Consider the following 18,732-nt stretch of genomic DNA (forward strand, 5'->3'; position numbering starts at 1 on the left):
TGCAAGAGTTGTCAGAGAAAGGATTAAACTTTGACTTTCATTCTGTGTTTTTTGCAAAGTATCAATTATCAAAAAGTAAAAATACTGATGAATATGAAATGAAATGCTTTATAAAAAAAGTCTTTATAGTAGTGATCATTTTAAACAATCCTCTTGAAAAGTCTCAAAAAGGCTTGTGATAAAAGTTTATGAATTAAACATGACTTCTGCTGGCGTGAACAAGCAAGTTTTTGAATTGCATTCAAATTAAAGTCACGTTGCATTTTTGATTTTGCCAAAGTAGAACTTAAGTCTAGATTTATATACTCTTGCCAGTATCCAGAATCCACACAAAGGTAAATTGTTTCAAATAGGCTAAGAGTGCCTGTTTTTTGAGGAGGGAGGATTAAGGGACATTTTTTGCTTTGTTTTGTATAAAACAGCTCCTGACAACTTTTAGAATATTCTGTTTGACCCTTCTAAATTAACCATAAACTATTTATGAAAGAAATTTTCCCAGTTTATCTAAGTAAGACAAAATTTAAAATGCTACTGTGTTGAGAATGAAAACCTCAAGCAGGAGATTGTGTATCTAAATTTGAAAACTTTCTCCCATTTTCTTTCTGATTTGATTTATACAGTTGTCTGATTTATATTGTATAGTGTTTGCTAAATATAACACTTGTCTTTAATTGTTTGGATTACTGATGAAAGGAAGAGTTTTCTTTTCAATGTTGCACAATCACCTTCCACTTCTTTCTGTCCCAACATTCTTTATTCAGATTGTTATCGTGGCAATGGCAAGAGTTACATGGGGAATCTATCCAAGACAAGATTTGGGCTAACTTGCTCCACATGGGACAAGAATATTGAAGACTTACGTAGGTGTGTACATACAAAACAGAAAGAGATGGTTCAGTGACTCCTGAATAAATACTGCCTCCAGATGGCATCTCTTCTTCTTCTGCAGTGATTCTAAAATAGCCCCTTATGCCCTGGAGCTTTTAGTATCTTTTTTTTTTTTTCCTTCTTTTTTTTTTCTTTCTTTCTTTTTTTTTTTTTTTCCCCCCCCCTTGATGTTTAAATATATTACACAACATGTCTTTGTTCAGGCTAACCACTAATTGCAGGCTTTGGGATGTTTCTTAGTATTTACTTTACTGGCCTGGTTTACCCCGTCTTTGTCCTTGAAAGTTTTGTTCTATGAGAGGATAGCAGGAATAAACTAGGAAATGGTTATCTCATCAATCTGATCTCATAGCTCATGCTGCTTCAAGCAAGAGGTTGGACTTGAAACCACCTAAGGTCCCTTGCAGCCTGAAATTGAATCTTGAGTCCACAATCTAATGACACTGACATCAAATGCCATTAAAGCGATTTGCAATTTCTGTTGTTTATCCTTACTTTGGCTTCATACTCTGGTAGTGGAAATGGCAAGTTACTTTAATTTATTTGTTAAAATAAAAATGAATCAGCAGTAAGTATAAAAGAAGCTGTGAGTTTCCAAGACTTTTTCAGTCATGCCAGGATCCTCAGTGTCGTCTCTGCTGGTTCAGAACAGCAGATTAATAAATCTAAGAAGTGACAAAAACAATGACTTCCAGGTACCACACAAAGACAGAGATTCATCAGAAATTTTGCTGTGGATGAGATATTACACACATTAGTGGCCCAGATGGAAACAGGCTTCCCTTTGTTTTCCTTTACTTTCTGAAGTTGATGCGATTATGTCTGTGTTACCTTTGGTACTTGTTGTTTAGTTAGTGCTCATGATCACCACTGTCATAGTGCCCAACGTTTAGCTGTTGCCCTCTGGAATTTGGCTGTCCCCGATTCCTGCTTCTGACCTGATGCTCAGGCAGGTGAAGGTGTGTAAGTCAGTAAGTCAGCCTTTGGGGAAGCTGTACTGTAGATGGAAGACTTCAGTGGCACTGTCTGGAATCACCAACTGGACTATATGTGTTTTTTCCCTACACAGGGTCAGAGACAGTATACATATTCCAGTGTGCTGTCCATGTAAAGGAGGCAGAGGTTTAAGATCATGACTTCTGAGAGCTCTGATAAGTCTTCAGTTAGCTGTGAATGAGACGGCTGGAACCTACTGGATGCTTGATGCAATTGCATTCTTTTATAATCTTAGGAACAGATCAACCTTTCTCCTCTTACTCCCACAAAGTTTCCATCTGTGAACTTCTTTGGGGAATTATGTGTCTCACTCCAGCAGTTACTCTGGTTATGGGTGTGCAAGAAGCAGCATGCATGGTTGGTTATGAACTAGAAGAGCAGTGCAGCTGTAACTTAGGAAGCCTGTATGCTTCTGTCTGACAAGCCAGAAATATTTTCACCCCAAAATTTCACCTTTAAAGTGCCTCGTGTAGGTTTGCAACTTAGGTGACGTATCACTGCAGTTTGTCTGAGCCATTCATCCCTCTCCTTGCCTGCTGCTCAGTTTTCATAACTTTCTTGTGTTTGTCTTTCCTTTGCTCAAGACTGAGCTTTCTTTGCAGATTCAGTGCTCCCTTATGCTACCTGTTAATCTACCTGTTGTGCTCCAGGGAGGCCTGCAGGTTTGCTGAGGGCAACACAGATGCTCTTTTAGTCATTGTAATGACCCCTCCTGAGGGTATCCAAGGATTTTAGCTGGAGTGCGAGATCTAGAAACCTCCCAGCTGTCCAGTGGACACAGTGCTTAAAATACCAACCAGAGGAAACTTGGACCCAGATCCAGTGACTATTTGGGTCTCATCTTCCTTTTGATTTTAACCAGCACTAAAGCCTGACCTGTAGGCTTCTCAATCAGCTAATATTACAATATGGAGCAAAGCAACATTTAACCTTTGAAAATTTGGGCTATAGTATAAAGCTTTTCAGCAGTTTGATTTTTTTTTTTCCCTGTAGGCATATACAAATATTCAGAGAACCAGATGTTAGTAAACTGAAGAAAAACTATTGCCGCAATCCAGATGATGATTTTCATGGTCCCTGGTGTTACACAGATGATCCTCTCGTTCCCTGGGATTACTGCCCTATTTCTCGATGTGAGTACTTGGTATGCCTCAGGCACTGTCAACTGTGCAGTCCCAGTGAAGCCATGGTGTCACATGCGTATGCATACCTTTCTGTTGTCATTTGTGACAGCAGAAAATGTGTAATTCTATCAAGAATCAATTGTGCATGACTGAGAAGGAACGGACAGAAGCTGCTTGTGCACTATATGAACAAGAGGTCCTTTTCCTTGATCAGCTTGGAGATTTCAAGGCTTATTTATGCATCAGGCGCATAAAAGGGCTATTACAGATGGTCAAACATTTTCCAACAGATCTAGCTATTGAATGAGGGCTGGATGGAGACAAAGAATTGTCTAGTGGTCAGAATGCTGGCTGTGGCCTCAAGAAACCCAGGGACAGTTATCTTCTGTGCTACAAGCTTCATAGTCTCTTTCTGTGATCTGTATTTGTTTGTAAAGTTAGGATAACTCACTACATATATGCTGAAGTGTATATGTGCTATATAGATGAGATTCTGCTTTTGGATGTTTATGGGATGATTTAACTCCTGGCAAGAATTAGGAACATCACTCCCACAAAGTTGCATGTTAAAATCTAAATAGCTCAAATGAACAGAATTAAAAATCCTAGGGAATTCAGTAATAAACTGATGTTAAGTGGAAAAAGATAGATTTATGCTGAAAAATGTGCAATTCACATTTATGTTCAAAATTTTTCTCTTCAATTCTTATTTCTAAACCACTGTGCTGTGTATCCTGGGAGAACATTTAAATGGTAAATCAGACTTTTGAATACATGTCTGTGATCTCTAGAGGTTAATGATAATGTTACATTAATTCCTAGCAGCAATCTGCTGAATTTCCTCATAGTTTGAACTGCAGCATTTCTAAGAGGTGATATTTGAAGTCTCAGGTGATATTTTGGCATCTATGTGAAGAGTAAACAAACTGTGCAAAAGGTTATTTGTGTCAATGTAGATAAAGAACAACAGCTGAAGAAATATAAATTTTATCCACTCACTCGGAGTTCATTATCTGGATCTATGAATTCCTAAGGAAATATTCACAGCAAACATTTGTAGGGTATACAGCAATGGTGAGTATTATGAATTCTGGAATCAAACTCTAGAGCTGGAATATGTCTGTTTTACAATTGTAACTCTTATGGACTAGTATTAAACTACTAGTAGGTCACTCAGGTACTGATAACCAGCTAAACCAGTACAGACAAAATGCTGGCAGTTCCCAAGTGTACTTACTTGATGCCTTTAACTGGTATCTTTAAACAGTACTCTCTCTCTATATTTATTTATATGTATACATACGTACATACACATATACATATGCATACACATACACATATGTGTATACAAACACATGCAAATTTAACTACGTATGTAAGTGTATACCTTTATATATATATATATTTTCTTAACGATGGAAATCTAGTTGGATGATACTGTTTAAATTTTGCCTGTGCAAATTTTCAGTAGCTATACATGTACCTCTAGCTCATAATGCTGGGTCACTCTGCAGACTTCACTGAAGGCAAAAATTTTGAACCAAGTTTAAGCAACCTTGTTGTAATAGTATTTTGACTTGGAATAGGTAGAAGAACCAAACAAGATTTTGGGGAACACATTTTGATCAGGATAAGTTTCTGTGGATAGCAACATAAAAGGACTTTAGAACTTTCAAAGATTTTTAAGAAAAAGGAAATTAGAAATTTTCATTAAATCTGAATTGGATTCAATCACATGACTTCTATAGTTCCTGAAGGCTTATAGAAAAGTAACAACTTCATTTTTCAGTATTTGCTTGTTCAAATGAAACATGTAAATTGAACATGATAGATAGCCTGATGTATTCAGGATTCAGCCAAGAAGAAAAATGCTTGAAAATCCTGTTGCATAATGTTTAATTCTTATTTCTTTCTATTGGAATGAAATTTTGCCTTCTTGTTAATCCTCACCAAATTGTGCTTTTGCAGAGTATAAAGAATTCATTGAAGTTTAAAACTTTGTGAACTATTAAAATTAACAATATGCTGTTTGCTGTTTATTTTTACTCTATTCAATTTTTAGATGTGTTTTAATTTTGTATTATGGCTATCTTATGTGTCTGTCTAGGTGAAGGTGATACAACTCCTACTACAACCAGCTTGGATGGTAAGTAAGTTTGCAGATGTACTGTGCAGTGCATATATTGTATCCTCTGAAACTAGCTATTTCTTTCTGATTGGGAAAAAAGAGACAGGTCAGTTACAGATACAAAAAGAACATACAGGTTGGGAAAAATTGCTTTTACAAGAGGGAATAGCTTTATTATACTCCTTTATCTATTCTCACTGTCCTGTGTTACCAGTGGTGAGATATGGCAATAATTGTCAATGTTTGCTTTATAACTATGTAAATCTCTGAAAAAACTATTTAAATATATGTATTTTATATTCCCTATGAATATTTCTATAGACTGACCCAGCTTCACTGAAGTAGTTTTGATGCTCTAGAAATATACTTCATTAGCACAGGAAAGTTAATCTGTAATAAATATTGACCTTCTTGTGGTCCTTATGTGCAACTGTACAGGTTTCCTACCGCTGTTTTTAGTAAAATGTGATCTCTGGACCTGCTTTCAGATACTGTCATTCCTTGTGCCTCAACAAAACATTTGAGAGTTGTTAATGGAATCCCCACACAAACTAACGAAGGATGGGTGGTTAGTTTGACATACAGGTAACTATCACTTTGATTAGAAAGACAATACGTCTACTAGGATATTTGTTTTGGAACTGTAGGAAATGTTGACCATAATAAGAATACTTCTAGATTGCAGTTAAATTCTGTAAAAGCAGAAAATCAGCATTCCTGGAACATCAGGTGATTCCATAGTATTCACTCCGTCAGTGAAATATTTTTATGGCCATTATCATTAACTTGCACACATGAGCTTGTAAACCATTCATAGTGTTCTGCTCTTTTGAATAGGTACTGCAGACCTTTTCATAACATTGCCTTAGCATCCGGCATAAAACTATTTATTTTAGAGACTGTTACAAAAAAATTGAGTTTCATATCAATATTTTCACTTTAACAGCAGTGCATTTAGTCATGAAGTGTTGGATTCAGGATTTATACCCGTGTCAAACTTAGTTTTCTGCTCATATCATTGCATACAATTAAAATGTATTCTATATTAAAAAAATAAGTAGGACCTATAAGGAAATCCTTTTCATTCTGTAAAACAAGACCCTAACATGTACAGCTGGGCATGTGTATTACGTTATGGCAAATCTTTCTTTGCTACTGTGTAAAAGCCAGAACACAGAACTACTGTTTCCTATGTTCATTACTCTGGTTCATAACTCATTAGCTGGAAGTGTGAATTATTAATGTATAACAGGAAATATATCTCATGGATCAGCCCTGTATCTTCTATCATTAAAAAAAAAGTTTAAAAAAAAGTCTTTTTGCTGGTACAGACTAAAGTACAGCTTCATTCTGTTAGCTTATGATTCGTCATGTCTTTTAAAACCATGTTGTAAAATAGAACTTAAATGAAAAATTGGAGTAAAGGAAAAGATAAAAAGCCTGTTTTCTATATTGCTTCATTGCTAGAGAAATTCTTGGGGTCCTTCCCATCCTTGGTAATCTTTGTATCTTATGAGATCAAATCAGAACTAAACCTTTCTGGAAGTCTAGCGGATGGTCCAGAAAGACATTTCTAGAGGAACATCACTCTATTCATAGACTATATAACCAGATAGGTGGGCTGAATCACATTCTGGAAAAGTTTTATCTTTGCACTGTTTTTAAAGCAGCCTTGATGTTTGAGGAACTTTTAGACAGGTAAGGTGTATTACATCTGGGTGCCTAAAAGTTAAATAGCTAATGTTAAGGTAGTCAAACCTGGATTTTGTTCTATGAGACAAAATTCCATTAAGTAGATGAGTGCTTAAATGATTGCAGATTCTTTTTATGAAAAAGGGATTCCTGGAATAGTCCAGCAGTAAAATATATTTTTAAGTATTACATGTGGGCATAAAAATATAGTTTTATTTTGTATTGCTACCAAGGAAGCAAATAGAATGTTGTCTGAAACAAAATCTTAATGACCTCATGACTTTCTGCAAAAAACTAACTGTACACCTCAAAATGGAATTGCCATGTCTGAATGGTAAAGGCTTAGTGATATTTAGAAACTTGTATTCATATCTGGCAACCAAGGCTCACCTCTAAATATTAAATTAATCAGTGACATATTTTCTAATATATCTGATACAGATTCTGTTATCAGGTATATTTAAGCATATTTGGATGAATTTAATCTATTTCATGGAATCAGCTCTGGATTTGCCCCGTGTTTAAATAAGAAGTTTAATCTTCCTATGTGTACTAGTCAATGTTCTAAAACAGATGATGCAATCTTGTAAATTCCTTTAGATAATTAGTGATGCAAACATAACACAGAAGAACAAGTTTATACTCCTGATTGTGACATTTTTATAATAAAACTAGGCAGAATCTATATTTTAAAAAGAATCCAGGCTTTTGGACCAGATATTTTGTTCCTCAACGAAAACACAATAAAAAAAAAAAAAAAAAAGAGGCAAGCATCTGTGTTATTCTGCTGTCTTTGAACTCCGTATAGAGTTTGGGCTCCTTCCAGCAGTTCTTTGCAAAGCTTTGAACATTTGTGTGATTTGAATTTGTAAGTTGTGAGATTTTAAGCTTTTCCCAAATTGCTGACAATTCTGATTCACTTTCCAAAGAGCTGCAGAAAATAAATGTGATTTTGGAGGCACAAAGAAGGAAACTAATTAATCTGCATTCCACAGTCATCTTTATTTTTAAAAGAATTGTCATGCTTAATTGCTTTAATTTTACTTGATATATTATGCTGCAGATTTTCTATAATCACATGTAGGATCTCATACATTGCAGATTGTTTCCAACTGAAGTATGTGGGGACAGAAATCTCATAGGGCTTGTAATCAAATAGGAACTCTCCACCTTGAGGTCAATGCTTTGAATAATACCTACATGAATAATGACCAAATGTTGTTTACATCTGGTGGCAGTTTGGGGACTTGCTTGAATGTTTCAGTCCTGTTCCGATTACAAAGAATTAGCTTGCCTTTTTTTTTTTTTTTTTTTTTTTTTATTTAGGTCTCTTATTATAAATTCAGCTTTGAAACTGCTAAATGAACAGTAACTGAATTCCTCTTTCCTCCTGTTTTTTATACATTGGGGTAAATCTCTGCAAAGTCATGTTACTATAAGTGTTGAAACCGTAGAAAAAAGGGACAGAGACATATTTTCATGGGCTGTCAGTCAGCCACCTTTCACCAGCAAAAATATGTGGGGAGCAAATGAATTCTTTAAACTTTTTGACTATGTAGAAACTAATAGTATTACTTTTTTTTTTTTACCTTCTTTTTCTTCTTCTTCTTTTTTTTTTTTTTTTTTTTTTTTTCCCCCCCCAGGAATAAGCATATCTGTGGAGGTACTTTGATAAAGGAAGAGTGGGTTCTAACAGCAAGGCAGTGTTTCCCTTCTCGGTACAGTAGTCTGTAGCTTTGCAATATTGAAATACATCTATTTTCGGGAATTTATCAGCACAACAATTCTTCAACTTAAATTCAGCAGTTTTCCCTCCTGTTTGGCTTTAACACTGCTTTTCTGATATAAAAGTCCTGTGGGACCTTGGTATTTTCTGTTATTATTGTTGTTAATCTAAAAGAGCTCTGGCTATTTTACATAGAAGCATAAATATGTTTTCCAAGTGTAATGGTTGGACAATTGCCTCTTTATGAAAATAGTCTCATGCTTCTGCTTAACTGGACAGAATAAAACAGAAAACTTGGGCAAATCTCAAAAAGTTCAAAGGTTCATACTGTCCAAGGATCTAAATATTTGGATACTATTAGGAAACAAAAATTAGATTTTAGTAACAGTTAAAGATAAAATTATGTAGTGGCTTCAGACCAAAACCTTACATCCTAGCATGTTGATTTTGGAATAGCAGTTGGCAGCATAAACCCATTTCTGGTGAAGAGGATTAAGATCTTCTAGCATAATCACATTAAGCAGAGTTTTTTGAGTTATTTTATTATACACTCAGCAAAATCCTAACCAACTTTGCCTCATTTAGGTACAAAGATTTGAAAGACTACAAAGCCTGGCTTGGAGTCCATAATATCAAAGGAAAGGGAGAGGAGAAGCATAGACAAGTTCTGAATATCTCCCAGTTGGTATATGGCCCTGTAGGATCAGATTTGGTCTTACTGAAACTTAGCAGGTTAGTAGCTATTATTGCGAATTCCAGGATTTTTGACTGATGAATGAGATTCTTCCTAAATAAGATTTGCAAATTAGTTCTCTACTATCTCTGATAGCAGAGATGATGTCTCCATGGGATAACCTTCCAATTGTAAGAAATTTTACTTGATATATGCAGAAATGCAGGTTCATCTACCTTACACAGAAAACAGATGTCACTTCTGAAAAATCGTGCCTATATTTTATTTCCTGATAACCAAGTTTAGGTTTGTTGGGAGTTTTTGTTTTTTTTTTTTTTTTAAAAAAACCAACAACCATACAACCCACATTGACTAGTATATGGTTTTAATTTATAGAATAAGCACCAGACTGTAGCTGAGATACTTGTGTATATATGAGCTTTCAAACTTTCTCCATATTAGGAAAGCTATATATTCAAATGAAATGCTATCATTACTTACTTTTAAGATGAGAACCCAAGTTAAATAGCATAAAAGTGGTGACAGCATTTCAAGAAATCTTTTGACAGTTAACAGTTGTAGCACAAAAAATAGGTAGAAGAGTCCATCATATTCTTCAAAGATGGAAAAGAAAGGAAAAGAATTGGCACAGTTTTTAATTGCTGCAGTCTATAATAGATTTAACATCATTTTTAAGATACATTTTGGAATGATAAGTAAAATCCATTCTATCTATTATTTGTTTTCTCTTTTCAGACCTGCCATATTGACAAATTTTGTAGAAATAATCCGATTGCCCATTTCTGGATGTACTATTCCAGAGAAGACCAGTTGCAGTGTTTATGGATGGGGATACACTGGATGTAAGAAACTATTTTTAAAAACTAAATGAATACGTTGAGAGCTTACTTCCTCTTGTCATTATAGGTGAGGCTGCTGGTATTGCCTGATGCCACGGTTGTCCAACAGTTTTTGTTATAAAATACAGTTTCAATTTTTTTCTAATTTTGTAAATCTTTGAGCATTTTATCTAAGGTCATTTAACATGAAATATTTTCTACTAGTCCATTCTTTTTTTTTTTTTCTTACTTGACAGACAAAGCGATTCAAAAATTTCAAAGAATGAACTAGTGAAAAATATTGTGCTACATGTTTAAAAAATCTGGCAGAATCGTTTTGCAGAGTTCTAACCCTTTTTTGAAAAATACTGATTCATCTACATAAGCAGTCTCTTTCTGTATTCCCAAGGCAGGCCACCCTGTGGAAAAACTAATACAGAATAATGTAATCAAAGACATAATTAACATACACAATGACAGTGAGCTAAGGATGCACAGGCAGCCCTAAGTCTGGCATTTCCTAACTTTTGAGTACTTGACTTTGCAACCTTACTAATGTTTATTAAACACAGTTTTTGTGTGAAGTAAATACAAATATGTGGGAGAACAGACATTTATTTAGTCTGGTAAATACTATATCTGACTAATTATGTGTTGATGATAAAGTTAATAGCTGCCAGTTGACAATAATTACTCCAATAATTACTGTGCTCAAATGTCATTTCGCCACAGACCCTGAGTAAGCAGCAGCAACATACTCACGCTGTCCTGGAAGCAGAGCAGAAACTAGACTGTAATTCTGAGGCTCTCTTCCTTGTAACCATTACTCTGCATTTCTTTGTGGGTGGCAAGTAATCTGTACCAGCCCTCTCCCAGATGACTGCTTTTGATGTTCCCAGCATGGCCATATTAGCCATCCTCTGGGGGGGAACAGCTGTCTGGGGGACAGGGACGTTGGGCTGGAGCACGGTGCAGCATCACAGGAAAGCTTAGCTTAAGAGAACTGATAAGGACTTTGCAATGCTGTGGAGTTATGTAATACAGTAAATACATAACATCTGTCATCCAAGGACTTTGTACTATATTTTATGCACTACTTATTGTAATCCTCACAGCATCCCGGTCAGGGAAGGAAGAAGTGTTACATCCATTTTTTCAAGAAAACAGGATAATAAGTCAGTGAAGGGCAAGCTTGGCCATTTTCTTTTCATGGCTGTGCAGAGAACGGGCAGGTCCAGGCCCTTTATTTATCTTCGCAGCTTGTACAGACTTGTCTTTTGACATGTAGAACAAGAGTAAGTTCCCCAGGGCTTCCTGACCTTCACACTGATGAATGGAGATTGCACAAGGCTGTGGCTGTGCCCTTGCAGGCACAAAGTCATTCAGTGTAGCTGAGCCAGCACAGAATGAGAAAAACTCTGCTCCGCTACAGTATTTTTCAAGTTACACATCCTTCCCTAGGCCATGGCAGGCACTGTTAGACATTAGCTTGTGTTTAAGGCAGGGAGCAAAGGCTCACTTTTCCTGATTTCTGTGACATGACAGGGCAAGCTGGTGGTGAACTGTAGAGTAAACCCAGTTACCTAGCCCTTTCTTCTAATACAAAAAACTTCTCCAGACATTCTCAGAGAACTGAACAGATATGCACCAAACAAATTTCTTGCAAATCTCATTTGTAGCAAATATAAGAAATCCAAAAGACAAATGCATGATAACAGCGAGGATGGACAAAAATGTGAGTACTAGAGAGCAAGTACAATAACAGAAGTTACATGAGCAAGTTTATCCAGACTGCATCTTCAATTATTTTTTCCCCTAAAATAGAATGAAGTTTTCATTCTCTTTTCAATCCTAGTAATTAACTATGATGGCCTCCTCCGGGTAGCAAACCTGTTTATTTTGGGAAATGAGAAATGCAACCAATATCTCAAAGGGAAGATCACTGTGAATGAGTCAGAAATCTGTGCTGTGGCTGAAACCATTGGTGCTGGGCCTTGTGAGGTAAGTATACATTTCCTAATACATTCTCAGGAGCCATCAGCCTGGCTACTTCTTTCCCAGAAATAATTTACTAGAGTTTTTCATAATTATTCTCTCTGCATTAAACCTGTACACAAAAAAATATTTTAATCTTTTGCATCAGAAAATGATTTGTGTTTCTAGTGCTCTATTTTCTGCCAGAGTGCAGGAAGAGGTTCCCTTGCTTCAATTTCACCGTACCACCGCAGCAGAAAAGGATTTACATGAATGTTAAATATACTCATATGACTAAACACTTTGCTAGACCGAGACAAATTTGCGTTTTGTATAATAAGGACTGAAGTGGATTGTGTGCTAGCAACAGCAGTATATTATTTTGATTGAGTAGAAAACAAAAGCTGGAGCAAATTTAAATACTTAGTTAGATGAAGACTTACATGCAAAATACAAAGTCACTGCTCAACAGGGTTGATAAAGTTATGAAGGAAGGAGAAAGATCCAAAAATGTACTGAAGTTCAGTATTAGTCAGAAGGCTGGAGCATTTGGTGTCCCTAATCAAGCCTGAGCAACGTATCAGTGAGGACAGGAGAACTACTTCAGTGAAAGTATAGTTTGATACAGTTATTTTGCTTGGAACTAGTTTTGATGATGGAGAAAAGTTATCTGAGGAGAAATGCTGTAAATCATTTATCATAGGAAGATATCATTTTTTGTGTGGAAAATCTGCCTGATGAGATGATGTCTAGAAGAAGGGCAGTCATGAACATTATTATGCATTTAATATCTGGAGTCAAATAGATGATTTCCTAATACTCATGTTAACCATGTAGTGAAATTTTCCTTATGCAAAGGTACTACCAAACCATAGGGAAAAAAGGTCTTCATCAGACTGAAGCCTCTTCCATTTATTATTAATATTCCACAGGATCATTTTGTTATTGTAAAGTATTTTCTTCAAAATCAAATATTTAATCATAAATGAGCTCTTAGACATGTCAAGGCTTACAAATGAAACATCTGCATGGAAGTCGGCTGGGGATCCTGCACTTTGTTTTTCCCTGCAAGAAGAAATGGACTGAATTAATATTAGCAATCAGTCTTAATCACTGCACGGTTTCCTGCTCCCTGAGTTCCCCTTTGAAGCTACTTCCCTCAGCAGAGAACAGGCAGAGAAACAAAATCAGATTGGCAGGTGAAACTCCACTCCTAAAAGTGTTTTATGAGCCACTCTGATGGTACTGACATAGTTCATTGTTCATGTGGGAACTAATCCGCAGTCAGTCAGAAAAAAAAAAACACAAACCAAATAAAGGTCAAGCATTGTTGTTTCTCTGGTGATCTGGAGAGAATACAATGCTAATTGTCAGCTTTTATTTTTTGAAACAATGTCTCACTATCTGATATGAACATTTACTGCCTTGTTTTGCAGCTAGTTTGCTAGGTTGAGTATACATTTTGCCTGAGTGAAAACTGCAGTTTCTATGTTCAAGTCCCAAATCTATGTGAAGGTATCTAAATTACTGTTTCAATCTAATTTAAAATGCATGTATTTTAGTGGTAAATAAGACCCCAATCTGAGTTGACCATACACCAAATTTTCACTGAATGCACGTACTGGTGCATAGATGTCTCATTCACTCAGCATAATGTAAAAAAATATTTTAACAAGTTATGTCTCAAAATTATGTCTACAAAATATTACCTTTTATTACATTTGGGATCCCCCCGCCTATTAGTACACATAGATTCTCATCCTAGGGCTTTACAAGATGATTGACTGACAGAAGGGTATGAACCTGGCTCTGTCAGTAGTCTTTGATGCAGTCTATTATCATAACAAAGATGTTTATCAATCAACTCACTTTCTGCTTATCTGGTTTATATGCACATAAACAAATATCATGCTTGCAGGTAGCTGAAAGAGGAGAGTAAGATCTGGTAGTCTGAACTCACTAGAATCACATGTAAAGATGGATCACAGGGTTTAATTTGCATGGGAAGCCACCAAAAGTCAAAGGCCAACCTTGGCATTGGTTTTTATAAGTTCTGGTTTTGAAAAAGATATTGGAAACTGGTTTTTTTCCTATGGCAAGAGTAACTCTATTGCCTGTTTGTTGAGCTAAGTCATCCTAAAAAGAAGCGAGTCAATAGGAGACAGGTGGGAGCTGTGTCTTGAAGCATTTTGAGAAGTGACATTCATACGTTTATTTTTTCCCAGCGAGATTATGGCGGTCCCTTGGTTTGTGAACAAAACAGGCTGAAGATAGTAGTTGGTGTCATTGTTCCTGGCCGCGGATGTGCCATTCGAAATCGTCCCGGGATTTTTGTTCGGGTCTCGTATTACTCCCGGTGGATACACAAGATTATGATGACCTACAGAAAACCCTGAAAAACTCAACAACTTCCATTCAAAGAAAGATTTTGGACAGCATGAAATTAATGTGTAATGTAAAGATCAACAATTTTTTAACTACTTGATAGTCAAGTTTGTTGATCTCCTTTTAATATTTATGGGTGTTTTTGGTGTTTTTGTCTATCAGTGTTGTTTTATAAATGTTGGAGTGACTTACAGTGTATGCAAGTATGGTGACATATCTCCTGAAGATACTTGAATGGGTAAACAATTTTGCAAAGATATTATTACTGGATGATAAATGGTTTTGTAGAAATAGATCATATGACCTCTTTTATGCTGCTCTTCAGATTATCTTAGAAGGAGAAACAAATTACAGTTTTATTTAACACATCTGATTCTTTCTATGAGCCATATATTTCTCTACACATATGACAAAAGACCTACTGAGAGATATATGCATCTGTCAAGGACAGCATATATGATCATATTTCTCTCCCCCCCCCCCCCTTATAAGAGGTCAAAGATGTCAATATTTCATTAAAAAATAATTTCTTTAGAAATTAATATTTTCATTATTGATGGACTTTGACAAGCCTGCCATAAACAGAGTTCTCATAGAAGTCAGTATCACTTCCTTTTACAGTCCTTATAGACTCTAGTTCTGCACTTGGTTCCTTCAGTGTGTAAGTGGTTCACTAACAGGTATCTCAAAAACACTTTTGGATGAGAGAAGAGACATAGAAGTGGATTGGTTAGCAAACTATCAATCATTTGTTTGAAGTTAGTACCAGAAATAACTGTGAATTAACTGTGCTAAAGAGTATTTCATACAGTTTGAAAAATGAGTCCTGATTAGCTACTGGCAGACTTTGGCTGTTAAAAGAAATTTCAATCAAATATGCCCAAATCTTTCTCAACAGATAGGTGTTAAATATTCAGTTGATTCTAGTTATTTCATGAAAGTAACTCTGTATTTACTGGCACCTGGCTGAGAGACTTAATACTGGGAAAAGTAAGTTATACATTAATAGTCTTTCAGAGACTTAAGATCTTTAATAAAAGTTTACCTAGATTTGGTCAAAATTATATTCTTTGTATAATTCCTTTCAGGGTAGTAAAGTTATTGCAGAGATTGATATGATCTTGTATGTAATATGGAAAACATCACCAATAGTTTAGTAGCTTGTGTTTCCTGCCTGTATATAGAACCATCATTTTCCTTTATGTTGACAAGGAAAGGGAACAAATAATCAGCATCTATGAAAAGTGCTTGTTCTCTTTTAGGCATTTAGTTGTATGGCTGGAAGTATTATGCAAATATGTTGTTATAGGCGGCACCAATTACCCTGTAATTTCTGGAAAATTCATACAATGTATATCCAATTGTTAGTTTTACTACTGTACATGTAATTGCGTAAGTAACTGCACTGTTACTTCACTTGTGACTATGTAATTGTAAATGTTTCCAGTAGCAAATTGTATGGTATGTGTATCATATCTAACTGCATAGCCGCTAAATTGACTTCATGGTCTAGACATAAAAGGACATGTCATTAGGAAGACGCAGGGTTGAATTCTGCCCTGACAGAAAGTAACCACTTCAGGGGAGCTGTCTTGGGAGGCAGCCCTCATCTTGACTCACCAAATTATTTTCTTCAGCAGTGCACTTTGACTTCAGAGGGACTCAAATATGCTTGCATCTCCTGGTGAACTGGGATGAGTTTCAGCCCATGCTTAAGTGGCTTGGCTCGCTGAGATTTGTGTCAAGCACCCAGAAGATTCTACTGGCACATAGGAAGAAGTCTTTCAGCAAGCAGAGCTTCTGAAATTCCTCCTGATGTAAATAGTCTCTTTGGACAAGATGCGACTTCTCTGTACAGTAGATCTGAGGTTATGGATGCTACGCAGATAGTCTGTCTCGATCTATTCTGGCTGCCTCTGAAGGCTTTATGCTCCTTTTGGGCTCTCTTACTTACGAGGCCTAAAGAAGGCAGGATTTAGCCTGTTGTATTTACAGTTAATTATTGCCATGTATGTGAAGAGTGTATTCTTACTAAGTATATACTGACCATATCTTATTGACAGGATTAACTTTTTAAGAGAGACTTTTAAAAAACTCCAAGCGAGTTTTGTTTTCAGTCACAAGTAGAATGTGGATAAAATATATAATTCCATGTTCACTCTTTGTATTCTAAGAATTGTTATGTGCTCACTGTATTATATTTGCAGGCATTTTGTTATGTCTATCTAAAAAAATCAAATCCTAAAATATTTTAGTTAAAAGCTTCTGCTGTGCAGAAGACTGTGATTTTTATATATATATATACACATATATATATATGATAAAAATACTGTTTTTTGTTAGACAATGTGTAAGGATTTTTACCTGTTTGTTCTGGGCAGCGCCTCAGTAAAATAAATTGTGCAGAGTTGATGCTCCAGAACTTAACATGTTTGTATGCACTTGCTTATCAGGTGCTCTTGCTCTCCTTATCTCAGTATGGAGGGCACATGAGACTCTGAAGAGCAAGGGAAGAGAAGAATAACGATATGTGGCAATGAATTTGTACTTCATTTATTCCTGTGAATATTTCTTGTTGGTACCAATGGTACCGTGCCAGGCAACTGTTATAACTACAGGATTCTCTTAAGAAAGGACACTCTATAGATATTTTTTCACTGTTCTAATATTTTTCTCTCTGTAATAACAAGGGAACCTGATCTAGTGCCCATCTAAATTGCTGGAAAGCCTCTTACTAACTTCAGTGGGATCTAGACTTTACTTTGTAGATGTGATTTTATTCATATTAGAATTAAAGGGTACAGAACTTAAATTCTTATCTAAGGACATTCTTAAACTCCATTGAATTTCATCTTCATTCTCCTTGCTGTAACTAATCCTTGGTCTCTGAAAAGTGTAATAACTGGATATAAAATTTTTGAATTAAAACCTAAGAGCTGATTTTGTGCTACTGAAGTTAGTTTGACTTAATTACTGATTTTCTTTGGGCATTGGAACTGACTGATGCTTCTTCCTTTAATTAATGAAAACATTTTTTCCTTAAAAAAGCTTTTTCACTATCTCTCTTTCTCTCATAAACCTCATGACCCTCAGAGAAACTGTAGCTCTCATTGGGAATGTACTGGTCTAGATTTTTGCTGCTACTGCTGAAATCTTCTTCTCTAGTTTAAGATTAAAATTCTCGGAGGCATTCTGCAAACCCTTGCTGCAGGTAATGCCAATGTACTTGACAGAGCTACTCACTTGAGTTAGAGCTTTTCAGATGAGGGTCCAAATATATCTCCGAGGGTCAAAATCTACTCAGGCAAAATGTCCCTTGAAATCAGTGAATATGATTGCCAAAAGAGCAGGGGCTGAGAGTTGCTCAGTGCTTTTCCCTATGGCCATGCACTGAACCACATGCATCCTTGTACACTGCAAAGCACACAGATTCTCAACTCCACAGCAACTGCAACAGGAGGTGAGGCTTTATCGCCATCCTTCTGGAAGGCTGGTTTTAAACTAGTAGACCCCCCCCCGGAACCTGTATGAAACCTATTGGATTTGTTTGTTTCCTTATCAATTATTTTCTTCCTCCCTCACGTGCACTGGTATATTATTGTTTTATGAATGTTGGGGCTGCTGGCAGGAACTAACATGGCTTTTCACCCTAAAATTTTACAGTGTTCCTTTGAAAACATACTCTTGGGCATTTATGTATGGTGTTTCCTTGCATGGGATCTAACTTCCACTAACTGTGGGATTCAGTGTATGATAAGAGTATTTTTTCATATTTAAGTGGGAAAAATAATGCTCCCATTAAATACAACTGGCTGAATGCCTAATGAAAAGGGAACACTGTGGTTATAACTTGTATTACAAATCTTCTGTAATTAACGACATCTTCATTAGTTAATAAAGTTGGTATTTTTGTAACCTTGTTTATTCTTATTATTCTTAATAAAGTATTTTATAAAAAACAACAACTTAATTAGCATTATATTTATTTAAAGAAGGAAGTTTGGAACCCCATTGCTAGGCTCCCAATTCTAATTTCAGTGAGGGATTTTAGTGTGCTGAGTAAGGAGGACTGGTACTTTAAAGATCTTCATTTGTCCAATAGAAGGATTGCACATAAAATGAAAGATACAGCCAAATCCATGCTGTGATCCTGCTGAGTCTCCCCAAGAGCTTCCTGATGGAATTCTGCACTAAGAATGGCCAAAGCATATTACAGAAAGTATATTTGCAGTGAAAAGGATGTGCTTAACCTAAACATGAATATTTACCAAGAGGTTTGTAGTTCCTTACAGTTTCAGTATGAGAGG

The 18,732-nt window shown here is 35.9% G+C and overlaps 1 protein-coding gene across 3 annotated transcripts in view; it reads left to right on the forward strand.

Annotated features, from left to right (window-relative positions):
• Positions 1–18,387, forward strand: part of HGF (hepatocyte growth factor) — a 60,444-nt gene extending 42,057 nt beyond the window's left edge. For all 3 annotated transcript variants that reach the window (XM_030015709.1, XM_030015710.2, XM_030015711.2), the window contains exons 10-18: positions 762–864; positions 2,878–3,017; positions 5,116–5,154; positions 5,625–5,721; positions 8,472–8,546; positions 9,140–9,286; positions 9,984–10,090; positions 11,922–12,067; positions 14,266–18,387. In XM_030015709.1, the coding sequence (XP_029871569.1) occupies positions 762–864; positions 2,878–3,017; positions 5,116–5,154; positions 5,625–5,721; positions 8,472–8,546; positions 9,140–9,286; positions 9,984–10,090; positions 11,922–12,067; positions 14,266–14,436 (1,025 nt within the window). In that variant the 3' untranslated portion in view covers positions 14,437–18,387. The remainder of the gene's footprint in view (positions 1–761; positions 865–2,877; positions 3,018–5,115; positions 5,155–5,624; positions 5,722–8,471; positions 8,547–9,139; positions 9,287–9,983; positions 10,091–11,921; positions 12,068–14,265) is intronic.
• The last annotated feature ends 345 nt before the right edge of the window (positions 18,388–18,732 follow it).

Source organism: Aquila chrysaetos, chromosome 5 (genome assembly GCF_900496995.4).
Source record: "Aquila chrysaetos chrysaetos chromosome 5, bAquChr1.4, whole genome shotgun sequence".
Taxonomy (NCBI): domain Eukaryota; kingdom Metazoa; phylum Chordata; class Aves; order Accipitriformes; family Accipitridae; genus Aquila; species Aquila chrysaetos.